Raw genomic sequence first — 13,850 nt, 5'->3', positions numbered from 1 at the left:
AAGCCATTTTTTGGGAACAACGCTGGTTTTTGGGAATGGTGCTGTTTTTTGGGAACAACGCCAGGTTTTGGGAACAATGCTGGTTTTTAGGAATGGCACTACTTTTTGGGAATGGGCACTGTTTTTTGGGAACGCCAATGCTTTCTGGGAATAAAGCCATTTTTTGGGAATGGTGCTGTCTTTTGGGAACAGCGCCGTTTCTCCAGGATTGGTGCTGTTTCTCCAGGAACGTCGCCGCTTTCCCGGGAAGCTCACCGGTGATTTTTGGGATGCCCTCCAGGCGCGGCACGGGCAGCAGGACGATGATTCCCAGATCCGTCCCCACCCAGAGCGAGCCCTGGCACAGCAGGAGGCTGGTGACGCGCACGAGCTTCTGCCCTGCAGCGGGAAAAGCCGGGAAAAACCGGGATCAGGGAGAATCCCCATGGCCCAGCTTCCAGCTGGCCACGGGGTTTCCATAGGGATCGGCCTCAGGAAGATCCCGGCAGATCTGCAGCCAGAGGGGAGCGCTGGGAATAAAAAGGAATCAAGAAAGGAAAAAGAAGAAGTGGGAGAAAAGCAAGATTCCAACAGGAAATGAGGATTTCATGGGAAGGAGTTAGCGGGAGTTGGGAAAGCGATAAATCCAGGGAAAGTGAGAAATTCAGGGAAAGAGAGAAATCCAGGGAAAGATGAATCCAAGGAAAGTGATAAATCCAGGGAAAGGTTAACTCAGGGAAAGAGAGAAATCCAGGGAAAGACGAATCCAAGGGAAGTGATCAATTCGGAGAAATCGATAAATCCAAAGCACTGTGGCTCATGGAGGAGCTGCCACATTCCAAAGGGTTTGGGAGCAGGAGTTCAAATGGATTTAATCCCAACATTCCTGCCTACGAATCCAGGGATGGGAGGGATATTGGGAAATCAGGATATCAGACATGTCTGGAAAAAGAGGGGAAAGGGGAAAAACCAGGGAATTACCCAAGTCTGGTGCTCAGAACTAATGAAGGGGTTATGGAGCTGTGGAGTGGGAATGAGGTTGGGATAACCCAGAGAGAGAGTGGGAATGAGGCTGGATAACCTGGAGAGGGACAGGGATGGGGGACACGGATGGGATCGCTGGACAAAGTCGGGATCCAGGGGTGGGATCACAGAACAAATTTGGGATCCAGGGAAGGGATCAGGGCATGAAGTTGGGATCCAGAGATGGGATCATGGGACACAATTCCTGCCCAGCTCCATCCCTGCCCTGTTCCTTGGGAAAGCCGCAGATCCTGGTGGGACCCCCTAAGGTGCCCCATTCCCTGATTCCCCTTGGATCTTTTAATTAATCCCCCTCATTAGCTGTTAATTAGTATCCCACTGAGCAGCGGGAAGATCCCATTCCCTAATTCCCTATGGATTCATAAATTAATTCCCACCCCTCGCTAGCGCTGACTGGGCTCTCACTGGGCAGCAGGGAGGTCCCACTTCTTGATTCCTCACGGATCTATTAATTAATTACCCTAATCAATCATTAACTGCTCACCGGGGAGCAGCAGCAGGGTGGTCCCATTTCCCGATTCCCCCCGGATCATTAATTAACGGCCCTAATTAAGGGTTAATTGCTCACCGGGCAGCAGCAGGGTGGTCCTGGTGGCCACGTTGATCTCCTGGAGGTGCTCCTGGGTCTCGGTGTGGAACAGGCGGATGGAGGAGCCCTCGGCAAAGGCCATCCAGACCCCGCTGCCCGCCCGCACCATCAGCGTCACCGCCGCCGCGGGGTCGGGGTGCGCCTCGAAACAGTGCTGGGGGTTCCCAACATTCCCAGGGTTACTGACATTCCCGGAATTCCCACAATTCCTACAATTCCCACAATCCCCAGGAGCAGGCGGATGGAGGCCATCCGGATCCCGCTGACCATTTGCACCATCAGCATGATGGCCACTGAGCGGCTGGGGTGTGCCTCAAAATGGTACTGGGGGATCCCCAACATTGCTGGTATTACCAATATTCCCGACATTCCCGGATTTCCTAGAATTCCTGCTCTGGGAGCACAGTGCTCCACCAGGAATTCAGCTCCCAGCCCCCCCTGCCAGAATCCAGCCCCACTCCAAGCTCCTTCCAGGGCTTTTTCCCATTCCTCTTCCCCATCCCCTTCCCATTCCCACTGTTCCCTGTTCCTGTTCCCATTCCCATTCCCACTCCCATTCTTCTTCCTCTTCCTGTTCCCATTTCCATACCCATTCCTGATCCCATCCTCGTTCCCGTTCCCACTCCCATTCCCATTCCTGTACCCATTCCCAATCCCATTCCTGTTTCTATTTCCATTCCCACACCCATTCCCATTCTCCTTCCTCTTCTTCTTCTCATTCCTGTTCCCGTTTCCATTCCTGTTCCCGTTTCCATTCCTATTCCCACTCCCATTCCTGTTCCTGCTCCCATTCCCGTTCTCACTCCCACTCCCATTCTTCTTCCTCTCCCTGTTCCTATTCCCATACCCATTCCTGATCCCATTCCCGTTCCCATTCCTGTTTCCACTCCCATTCCCATTCCCGCTCCCATTCCCATTCTTCTTCCCGTTCCTGTTCTCATTCCCGTTCCCATTTCCATTCCCACTTCCATTCTTGTTCCCATCCCCACTCCCATCCCCATCCCCATTCCCAATCCGGTTCCTGTTCCTGCTCCCATCCCTATCCCCATTCCCGATCCCGTTCCCATTGTTCCCGCTACCATCCCTATCCCTATCCCAATTCCCATTCCCATCCCCATTCCCATTCCCATTCCTCATTCCCATTCCTATCCCCATTCCCCCTTCCCATTCCTGTCCCCATTCACCATTCCCCATTCCCATTCTCATTCTCATTCCCAGTCCCCATTCCTATCCCCATTCCCATTCCCATTCCCATTCCCATTCCCATTCCCATTCCCATTCCCCATCCCCATTCCCATTCCCATTCCTGTTCCCAGTCCCCATTCCTCACTCCCCATTCCCATTCCCCATTCCCCATTCCCATCCCCATCCCCATCCCCATTCCCATTCCCATTCCCATTCCCATCCCATCCCCATCCCCATCCCCGTCCCCATTCCCATTCCCATTCCCATTCCCCATTCCCCATTCCCATCCCCATCCCCATCCCCATCCCCATCCCCATTCCCACCCCCATTCCTATCCCCATTCCCCCTTCCCATTCCTGTCCCCATTCACCATTACCCATTCCCATTCCCATTCCCATTCCCGCTCCCATCCCCATCCCCATTCCCGTTCCCACCGTTCCCGTACCCGGTTCTGCAGCTCGGGTGTTCCCAGGACGCTGACGAGGTTCTGGGAGCTGGCCCAGAGCGACTCCTCCAGCACCAGCAGCGCCCGCACAGGGCCCGGCCCCACCTGGAGCACCTGCACCGAGTCCACGTCCCACAGACCCTCTGGGAACGGGATCAGCGGGAATGGGGTCAGGAACAGGGTCAGCAATGGGCCTGGCCCCACCTGCAGCACCTGCATGGAGCCCCTGTCCCACAGACCCTCTGGGAATGGGATCAGCAGGAATGGGGTCAGGAATGGGGTCAGGGATGGGCCCGGCCCCACCTGGAGCACCCGCACCGAGTCCGCGTCCCACAGACCCTCTGGGAACGGGATCAGCGGGAATGGGGTCAGGAATGGGATCAGGAATGGGATCAGGAATGGGCCCCGACCCCACCCGCAGCATCTGCACTGAGCCTACATCCCACAGACCCTCTGGGAATGGGATCAGCAGGAATGGGGTCAGGAACGGGGTCAGGGATGGGCCCGGCCCCACCTGCAACACCTGCATGGAGCCCGTGTCCCACAGACCCTCTGGGAACGGGATCAGCAGGAATGGGGTCAGGAATGGGGTCAGGAATGGGGTCAGGAATGGGCCCGGCCCCACCTGCAACACCTGCACGGAGCCCCTGTCCCACAGACCCTCTGGAAACGGGATCAGCAGGAATGGGGTCAGGAATGGGGTCAGGAATGGGCCCTGACCCCACCCGGAGCATCTGCACTGAGCCCGCATCCCACAGACCCTCTGGGAACGGGATCAGCGGGAATGGGGTCAGGAATGGGATCAGGAATGGAGTCAGCAATGGGCCCCGACCCCACCCGCAGCATCTGCACTGAGCCCACATCCCACAAACCCTCTGGGAATGGGATCAGCGGGAATGGGGTCAGGAACGGGGTCAGGGATGGGCCCGGCCCCACCTGCAACACCTGCATGGAGCCCGTGTCCCACAGACCCTCTGGGAACGGGATCAGCGGGATTGGGGTCAGGAATGGGGTCAGGAACGCGGTCAGGAATGGGCCCCGACCCCACCCAGAGCATCCACAACAAGCCTGTGTCCCTTAAACCCTCTGGGAACGGGATCAGCGGGAATGGGGTCAGGAATGGGGTCATCAATGGGCTCTGACCCCACCCAGAGCATCCACACTGTGCCCACGTCCCATAAACCCTCTGGGAATGGGATCACTGGGAATGGGGTCAGGAATGGGGTCAGGAATGGGGTCAGGGAATGGGATAACAGGGAACAAGAAAACATGGAACAGGATAACATCAACAGAATAACAGGGAATGGGATAATGTGGGATGGGATAAGGGAATGGGATAACAGAATGGGATAATGTGGAATGGGATAAGGGAATGGGATAATGTGGAATGGGATAACAGAATGGGATAACAGAATGGGATAATGTGGAATGGGATAAGGGAATGGGATAATGTGGAATGGGATAACAGAATGGGATAAGGGAATGGGATAATGTGGAATGGGATAACAGAATGGGATAACAGAATGGGATAATGTGGAATGGGATAACGGAATGGGATAACAGAATGGGATAATGTGGAATGGGATAACAGAATGGGAAAATGAGGAATAGGATAACAGGGAATGGGATAATGGAATGGAATACCAGGGAACGGGGAACAGGATAACAACAGGGAACGGGATAACGGGGATGAGGATAAAAGGGAACGGGATAACAGGAAAAACACAGAACACTCAGCACACATGGAACAGGGTAAGGGAAAACAGGGAATGCTGAGCACACACGGAAGGGGATAACAGGGAATGGGATAACATGAGATAGGATAACGGAATGGGATAACAGGAAATGGGGTGATGGACAATGGGATAACTACAGGGCATGGGATAACAGGGATTGGGATAAAAGGGAACAGGGTAACAGGAAAAACACAGAACACTCAGCACACATGGAACAGGGTAAGGGAAAACGGGGAATGCTGAGCACACACGGAAGGAGATAACAGGGAAAACAGGGAATGCTGAGCACACATGGAATGGGATAACAGGGAGAAGGGAAAACAGGGAACTCAGCACAGCCGGGAAGCTCCAGGTGCAGCTGAGCTCCCCCAGGGGTCACCAGGAGGGTCATTCCCACTTCCCAACATTCCCAAAGTTCCCTTTTCCCACTGCACACAGCACTGGAGCAGGGAAGGAGCGGCCACCTCCACCCTGAGAGCTCCTTGCCGAAGCCCAAATTCCATTTTTTTAAACGGATTCACTCCACTCCAGGCCCAATCCCGAGGATCTGGAAGCAGCTGGATCAGGATGAATCCACAGCCAGAGGCTCCGATCCATCATCACTTTCCCTCTTTTTATTCCCAATCCATGTTTTTGTATCCAAACCCTCACATCCCAGGAACTTGGAGCCTTTGGATGCTCCAAGCCCTGCTCCCAGCATATCCCAATTTCCAGGGAAAAGGAGCAATTCCAGGGAAGCTCATTTTCCCCAAAAAAATCGGGATGAGGTTAAGAACTCCCCCCTGTGGCTGCTGTTTAATCAAATAAAATTAATTAAATCCCTTTAATTGGCTCCCAGCGTTGCAATTATTTGGGAAAGGGGATGGGCACAATCCCAAAAATCCCTGTTTAGGGGGATTGGGTGGCTCAGGATTCAAACAGGTGCTGCTTCCTGCAGCTTTTCCTGGAGAAAATCTGGAATTGTGTCCAAAAATTCCGCCAGATTCCCGGCTCTCCCCAACCCCCTAGTGATGAAAACAGGGAATTTCCCAACCCAGGAATTCCTGCAGAATAGGGATCACAGCAGGATGGGACCTCAGCCTGAGCCAAATCCCAGGAAAATGACCCCAAAATCCAGGGAATAAAGGGAATTTTCCACCTGGGGGAGGTGGTGGGGACCAATGCCATTTCCAGCCCTAACACTGGGAATTTTGGGAAGGCAAAAATTCCCATTCCTTGTGATCCCACCCTGGATCTTGCAGCAGCCCCTCTCCAGGACCATTTCCCCAAGGTTTTCCCCCAAAATGAGTTTGTTTGGATCCACCATGGGAAAATGGGATTTTCCTGCTCTGGGGCTGCCAAAAGAAGGGGAAAATATTGGGAAAACAAAGGAAAAATGGGGATTTATCCAAAATGGGAAATCCTAAATGGGGATTTACCCTAAATGGGATGTCCTAAGTGGGGATTTATCCCAATCCCAACAGGATATCCTAAATATTGATCCTAAACATGAATTCACCCCCATGGGATATTCTCCTAAATGGGGATTTATTCTAAAAAGCGATTCATCCTGATGGGATATCCTAAATATGGATCCTAAATAGGAATTGATCCCGATGGAATATCCTAAATGGGGATTTATCCTAAACAGGGATTTATCCCAATCCCGACAGGATACCCCAAACAGGGATTTATCCCAATCCCAACAGGATATCCCAAACGGGGATTCATCCCAATCCCAACGGGATATCCTAAATGGGGATTTATCCCAATCCCTGTGGGATATCCTAAAGGGGGATTTACCCTAAAGGGGAATTTATCCCAATCCCAACAGGACATCCCAAACAGGGATCCATCCCAATCCTGACGGGATATCCCAAACAGGGATTCATCCCAAACCCGATAGGATATCTTAAAGGGGGATTTATCCTAAAGGGAGGTTGATCCTAAAGGGGGATTTATCCCAATCCCAGTGGGATATCCTAAATGGGGATCCATCCCAATCCCGACAGAGTATCCTGAACAGGGACTCATCCCAATCCATGTGGGATTTCCTAAATGGGGATTTATCCTAAAGGGGGATTTATCCCAATCCCAATAGAATATCCTAAGGGGAATTTATCCTAAAGGGGGATTGATCCTAAAAGGGAATTGATCCCAAACCCAACAGGATATCCTAAAGGGGGATTTATCCTAAAGGAGGATTTATCCTAAAGGGGGATTTATCCTAAAGGGGGATCCATCCCAAAGGGGGATTTATCCTAAAGGGGGATTTATCCCAATCTCAGTAGGATATCCTAAGGGGAATTTATCCTAAAGGGGGATTGATCCTAAAAGGGAATTGATCCCAAACCCAACAGGATAACCTAAAGGGGGATTTATTCTAAAGGGGAATTTATCCTAAAGGGGGATTTATCCTAAAGGGGGATTTATCCTAAAGAGGAATTTATCCTAAAGGGGGATTTATCCTAAAGGGGGATTTATCCTAAAGAGGAATTTATCCTAAAGGGGGATTGATCCCAAAGGGGAATTTATCCTAAAGGGGGATTTATCCTAAAGGGGGATTTATCCTAAAGGGGGATCCATCCCAAAGGGGAATTTATCCTAAAGGGGGATTTATCCTAAAGGGGAATTTATCCTAAAGGGGGATTGATCCTAAAGGGGGATCCACCCCAAAGGGGAATTTATCCTAAAGGGGGATTTATCCTAAAGGGGGATTTATCCCAAAGGGGAATTTATCCTAAAGGGGGATTGATCCTAAAAGGGAATTGATCCCAAACCCAACAGGATATCCTAAAGGGGGATTTATCCTAAAGGGGGATTTATCCTAAAGGGGGATCCATCCCAAAGGGGGATTTACCCTAAAGGGGGATTTATCCCAATCCCGATGTGATTTCCCAACAGCCCCTGCCCCATCCCCACAGGGTTTTCCGGGCGCTCACCGTGGTTGCGGGGGAAGGCGGCCACGGCGCCGTCCTGCAGCCCGGCCAGCAGGAACGCGGGGCTGTTCCGCAGGCACAGCACGGGCACCGCGCCCGGCACGCGGCACCGCTGCAGCACCGGCGTCCCCGCCGCCACCGCGCCGAACACCAGCACACTGCGGGACAGAGGGACATCATCAGCATCATCAGCATCATCATCATCGGCATCATCATCATCGGGATCAGCCCCAGAGTACGGGCAGGGACAGCAGGGTCGGGATCATGGGGATTGGGATCAGCCCCGCAGCACAGGGAGAGAACAGGATCGAGATCAGCCCCAGAGCACAGGCAGGGACAGCGGGGTTGGGATCACTGGGATCATCTGGATCAGCCCTGGAGCACAGGCAGGGACAGCGGGGTTGGGATCACTGGGATCATCGGGATCAGCCCCAGACCACAGGCAGGGACAGCGGGGTTGGGATCACTGGGATCATCGGGATCAGCCCCAGAGCACAGGCAGGGACAGCGGGGTTGGGATCACTGGGATCATCGGGATCAGCCCTGGAGCACAGGCAGGGACAGCGGGGTTGGGATCATCACAATCGGGATCGGCCCCGGAGCACAGGCAGGGGAGCGGGGTTGGGATCATCACAATCGGGATCGGCCCCGCAGCACAGGCAGGGACAGCGGGGTTGGGATCACTGGGATCGTCAGGATCGGCCCCAGAGCACAGGCAGGGACAGCGGGGTTGGGATCACTGGGATCATCGGGATCGGCCCCGCAGCACAGGCAGGGACAGTGGGGTTGGGATCACTGGGATCATCGGGATCAGCCCCAGAGCACAGGCAGGGACAGCAGGGTTGGGATCACTGGGATTGTCAGGATCGGCCCCAGAGCACAGGCAGGGACAGCGGGGTTGGGATCACTGGGATCGTCAGGATCGGCCCCAGAGCACAGGCAGGGACAGCGGGGTTGGGATCACTGGGATCATCGGGATCCGCCCCAGAGCACAGGCAGGGACAGCAGGGTTGGGATCACTGGGATCATCGGGATCGGCCCCGGACCACAGGCAGGGACAGCGGGGTTGGGATCACTGGGATCATCGGGATCAGCCCTGGAGCACAGGCAGGGGAGCGGGGTTGGGATCACTGGGATCATCGGGATCGGCCCCGGAGCACAGGCAGGGGAGCGGGGTTGGGATCATCACAATCGGGATCGGCACCGCAGCACAGGGAGAGAACGGGATCGGGATCATCGGGATCAGGATTGGCCCCAGAGTACAGGGAGAGAACAGGATCAGGATCGGGATCAGCTCCGCAGCACAGGGAAAGAAAATGGGACTGGAATCAGCCCCACGGAGCGTGGGATCAGGGCTGGGATTCAGGATCAACCCTGGAGCATGGGCAGGGATCAGGATCATCCCTGGAGCACAGGGAGAGAGCGGGGTTGGGGCTGGGATTGGGTTTTGGGATTGGCCCCGCAGCGCCAGGAGAGAGAGCAGGGTTGGGATCCGGATTGGCTCTGGAGCGCAGGGGAGAGAACGGGATCGGGATCGGGATCAGCCCCAGAGGGCAGGGAGAGAGCAGGATCGGCCCCAGAGCGTGGGGAGGGAGTGGGGTGGGAGCTGGGATTTGGGATCAGGGCTGGGATTTGAGATGGGAGCCAGGATTTGGGATGGGACCCAGGATTTGGGATGGGAGCCGGGATTCGGGATTGGAGCTGGGATTCGGGATCAGGGCTGGGAGCCAGGATTTGGGATGGGAGCTGGGATTCAGGATGGGAGCCAGGATTTGGGATGGGAGCCAGGATTTGGGATGGGAGCCAGGATTCGGGATGGGACCCAGGATTTGGGATGGGAGCTGGGATTCAGGATTGGAGCTGGGATTCGGGATCAGGGCTGGGAGCCAGGATTCGGGATGGGAGCCAGGATTTGGGATGGGACCCAGGATTTGGGATGGGACCCAGGATTTGGGATGGGAGCTGGGATTCGGGATTGGAGCTGGGATTCGGGATCAGGGCTGGGAGCCAGGATTTGGGATGGGAGCCAGGATTCGGGATGGGAGCCAGGATTCGGGACCTCACCTCCCGTCCTGCAGCCCCAGGCACACGGCGGGGTGGGGGGCGTTGGGGGTCGGCTCCGGGGCCATTCCCTGCTCCGCGGGATCCTCGGGATGCGGCTCCGGGATGAATTCCATGCACAGCACCGGGGCCGGCACCGGGAAGGATTTGACGGTTCGGGGCACGGAGCGGTTCAGGGAGAAGATCTCCACCTGCCCCCCCGCCCCCTCCTGCCCCCCTCCCACCTGGGGGAAAGTGGGAAAAGCGGGAATGAGCACCCCGGGATTCCAACAGAGCCATCCCAAATCCCAATCCCAGATCCAAAAGCCCAAATAATCCCAAATCTCGGGAGCCACTGGGGTTGTGCTCACCCACAGATCCCCACCTGCCCCCTCCTGCCCCCCTCCCTGCTGTGGGGCAGGAAAACCAGGAATGAGCATCCCAGGATTCCAGCCAGAGCCATCCCAGACCCCAAACCTCAAACAACCCCAAATCCCAAACCCCAAATAACCTCAAACCCCAAACAACCCCAAACCCCAAATAACCCCACACCCCAAACCCCAACCCCCCAAGTAACCCCAAATAACACCAAACCCCAAACAACCCCAAATCCCAAACCCCAAATAACCTCAAATCCCAAACAACCCCAAACAACACCAAAACCCCAAACAACGCCAAACCCCAAATCAACCCCAAATCCCAAATCCAAAACCCCAAGTAACCCCAAACTCCAAATCCCAAACCCCAAACCCCAAATAACCTCAAATCCCAAACAACCCCAAACAACACCAAACCCCAAACAACGCCAAACCCCAAATAAACCCCAAATCCCAAATCCAAAACCCCAAGTAACACCAAACCCCAAACAACCCCAAATCCCAAACCCCAAACTCCAAATAACCTCAAACCCCAAACAACCCCAAACCCCAAATAACCCCAAACCCCAAAACAACCCCAAATCCCAAACCCCAAACTCCAAATAACCTCAAACCCCAAACAACCCCAAACCCCAAAAGACCCCACACCCCAAACCCCAACCCCCCAAGTAACCCCAAATAACACCGAACCCCAAACAACCCCAAACCCCAAACCCCAAATAACCTCAAATCCCAAACAACACCAAACCCCAAACAACGCCAAACCCCAAATCAACCCCAAATCCAAAACCCCAAGTAATCCCAAACCCCAAACAACCCCAAATCCCAAACCCCAAATAACCCCAAACTCCAAATAACCCCAAACCCCAATAACCCCAAACCCCAAAACAACCCCAAATCCCAAACCCCAAATAACCCCAAACCCCAAATCACCCCGACCCCGCAGTCTGGGCTCTGCTCACCCACAGGAATCCCTGGGGCAGGGAGGTGCTGACGGCCGAGAACCCCAGGAGCGAGGAATGGACGGGATTGTGGACGGCAGCTCCGAGCTGGGGGAACAAAAATGTTGGGATTGGGATTGGGATTGGGATCCAGCCCAGCTGCAATTCCCCAATTCCCCCTCAGAATGCCCCAATTCCTGCCTTTTCCAGCCCCTCCACTATGGGATTTATGGGATTTGTGCTTTTCCACCCCAAAATCACCAATATGAAGGGAAAGGGGATGGAAAACCTAAATCGTCCCAAGCAGGCAGGGATCAGTGAGAACCTCAAAATTCAGGATCTGGCTGCCATTCCAAATTTTGCCCCTTTAATTCCATCAATTCCTTCATTTTCCAGCCACTCCACTGTAGGATTTGTGCTTTTCTGCCCCAAAATCATGGATATGAAGGGAAAGGGATTAAAGAATCCAAACCATCCCAAACTTGCAGGGGATCAGTCGGAGCTCCAAAATTTGGGATGCAGCTGCCATTCCAAATTTTCCCCCTTAGATTCCATCAATCCCTGCCTTTTCCAGCCCCTCCACTGTGGGATTTGTGGGATTTGTGCTTTTCTGCCCCAAAATCATGGATATGAAGGGAAAGGGGATTGAGAACCCGAATCACCCCAAGCAGGCAGCATATCAGTGCAGATCCCAAAATCTGGGATCCAGCTGCCATTTCCAACTTTCCAGGTTGGATTGTCCCAATTCCTGCCTTTTCCATCCCCTCCAGGCTGGGATTTGTGCCCTTCCCAGATGGATTCAGGATTTTCCATCCCCTCCAGGATGGGATTTGTGCCTTTCCCAGATGGATTCAGGATTTTCCATCCCCTCCAGGATGGGATTTGTGCCCTTCCCAGCCGGATCTGGGATTTTCCATCCCCTCCAGGCTGGGATTTGTGCCTTTCCCAGATGGATTCAGGATTTTCCATCCCCTCCAGGATGGGATTTGTGCCTTTCCCAGCTGGATCTGAGATTTTCCATCCCCTCCAGGCTGGGATTTGTGCCTTTCCCAGATGGATTCAGGATTTTCCATCCCCTCCAGGCTGGGATTTGTGCCTTTCCCAGACGGATTCAGGATTTTCCATCCCCTCCAGGCTGGGATTTGTGCCTTTCCCAGATGGATTCAGGATTTTCCATCTCCTCCAGGATGGGATTTGTGCCTTTCCCAGCCAGATCTGGGATCTTCCATCCCCTCCAGGATGGGATTTGTGCCTTTCCCAGATGGATTCAGGATTTTCCATCCCCTCCAGGCTGGGATTTGTGCCTTTCCCAGATGGATTCAGGATTTTCCATCCCCTCCAGGATGGGATTTGTGCCTTTCCCAGATGGATTCAGGATTTTCCATGCCCTCCAGGCTGGGATTTGTGCCCTTCCCAGCCAGATCTGGGATTTTCCATCCCCTCCAGGATGGGATTTGTGCCCTTCCCAGCTGGATCTGGGTTTTTTCCGGCTCTCACCTGCAGATCCAAGGCTTTGGAGGAGAAGGCTGGAATGTGGCAGGACAGGATGGGGCACCAGAAGGGCGCTCGGCTCTTCCTGTCCTCGTCGGGGCAGAGCCAGCCCGGCTGGTTCTCATCCCCTGCGGAAAACCGGGAGCGCCGGGATCACCCCAGCCCAAACTCCCCCTCTGGGATCCATCCCCACCCCAATCCACCCCTTTCCATGGATTTGGGATGTGCCCCATCCCCTCCTCGGAATTATTGCAGTGTGGATGGGGGGAAAAAATCCCCAAAAAAACCAAATTTATGGGAAAAAATTCCATCGTAAAAATTCCATCCCCTCCCCGACATCAGGCTGGGATGGGGTTGGGGTTTTGGCTCGTGGGTATGGGATTATCCAAGCTCAGAAAGCTCCCAAACCTCCTCCGAAACCTTCCAAAAACCTTCTCCCAAACCTCCTCAAAGAGTTCCCAAACCTTTCCCAGGACCTCCCAAACCTTCTCCAAACCTTCTGCAAAAAACCCCAAACCTTTCCCAAAGCCTCCCCAACCTTCCCCAGAACTTCCTCCAGAACCTCCCCAAACCTCCAGAACCTCCCCAAACCTCCAGAACTTCCCCAATATTCCCCAAACTTTTCCAAACCTTCTCCAAAAACCTCCCCAAACCTTCTCCAGAACCTCCCCAACCTTCTCAGAAAATTCCCAAGCCTTCTCCACAAGGTTCCCCAAAGGCTCCAAAACCTTCTCCAGAACCTCCTCAAAACCTCCAGAACCAACATTCCCCAAACTTTTCCAAACCTTCTCCAAAAACCTTCCAAACTTTCTCCAGAACCTCCCCAACCTTCTCAGAAAATTCCCAAGCCTTCTCCACAGGCTTCCCCAAAGCCCCTAGACCTTCTCCAGAACCTCCCCAACATTCCCCAAACCTTCTCCAGAACCTCCCCAAACCTTCCCAAACCTCCCCAAACATTCCCAAACCTCCATAACCTCCCTAACATTCCCCAAACCTTCTCCAGAACCTTCCAAACATTCTCCGGATCCACCCCAGCATTCCCAGAAAATTCCCAAGCCTTCTCCACAGGCTTCCCCAAAGCCCCCAAACCTCCATAACTTCCCCA

At 54.0% G+C, this 13,850-nt stretch overlaps 1 protein-coding gene across 2 annotated transcripts in view; it reads right to left on the bottom strand.

The window, feature by feature from the left end:
* The window catches only part of ARHGEF10L (Rho guanine nucleotide exchange factor 10 like), a 62,148-nt gene that overhangs the window by 1,838 nt on the left and 46,460 nt on the right, over positions 1 to 13,850 (bottom strand). For both annotated transcript variants that reach the window (XM_063177153.1, XM_063177154.1), the window contains 7 exons: positions 12,752 to 12,873; positions 11,276 to 11,362; positions 9,961 to 10,181; positions 7,900 to 8,054; positions 3,243 to 3,385; positions 1,592 to 1,766; positions 256 to 378 (listed from right to left, as the gene is read on the bottom strand). In XM_063177153.1, coding sequence (XP_063033223.1) covers positions 256 to 378; positions 1,592 to 1,766; positions 3,243 to 3,385; positions 7,900 to 8,054; positions 9,961 to 10,181; positions 11,276 to 11,362; positions 12,752 to 12,873 — 1,026 coding nt within the window. The remainder of the gene's footprint in view (positions 1 to 255; positions 379 to 1,591; positions 1,767 to 3,242; positions 3,386 to 7,899; positions 8,055 to 9,960; positions 10,182 to 11,275; positions 11,363 to 12,751; positions 12,874 to 13,850) is intronic.

This window comes from Melospiza melodia, chromosome 26 (assembly GCF_035770615.1).
Source record: "Melospiza melodia melodia isolate bMelMel2 chromosome 26, bMelMel2.pri, whole genome shotgun sequence".
Lineage (NCBI taxonomy): Eukaryota > Metazoa > Chordata > Aves > Passeriformes > Passerellidae > Melospiza > Melospiza melodia.
The sequence above is the reverse complement of the archived record's forward strand: the minus strand, read 5'-3'. Positions and strand labels throughout refer to the sequence as shown.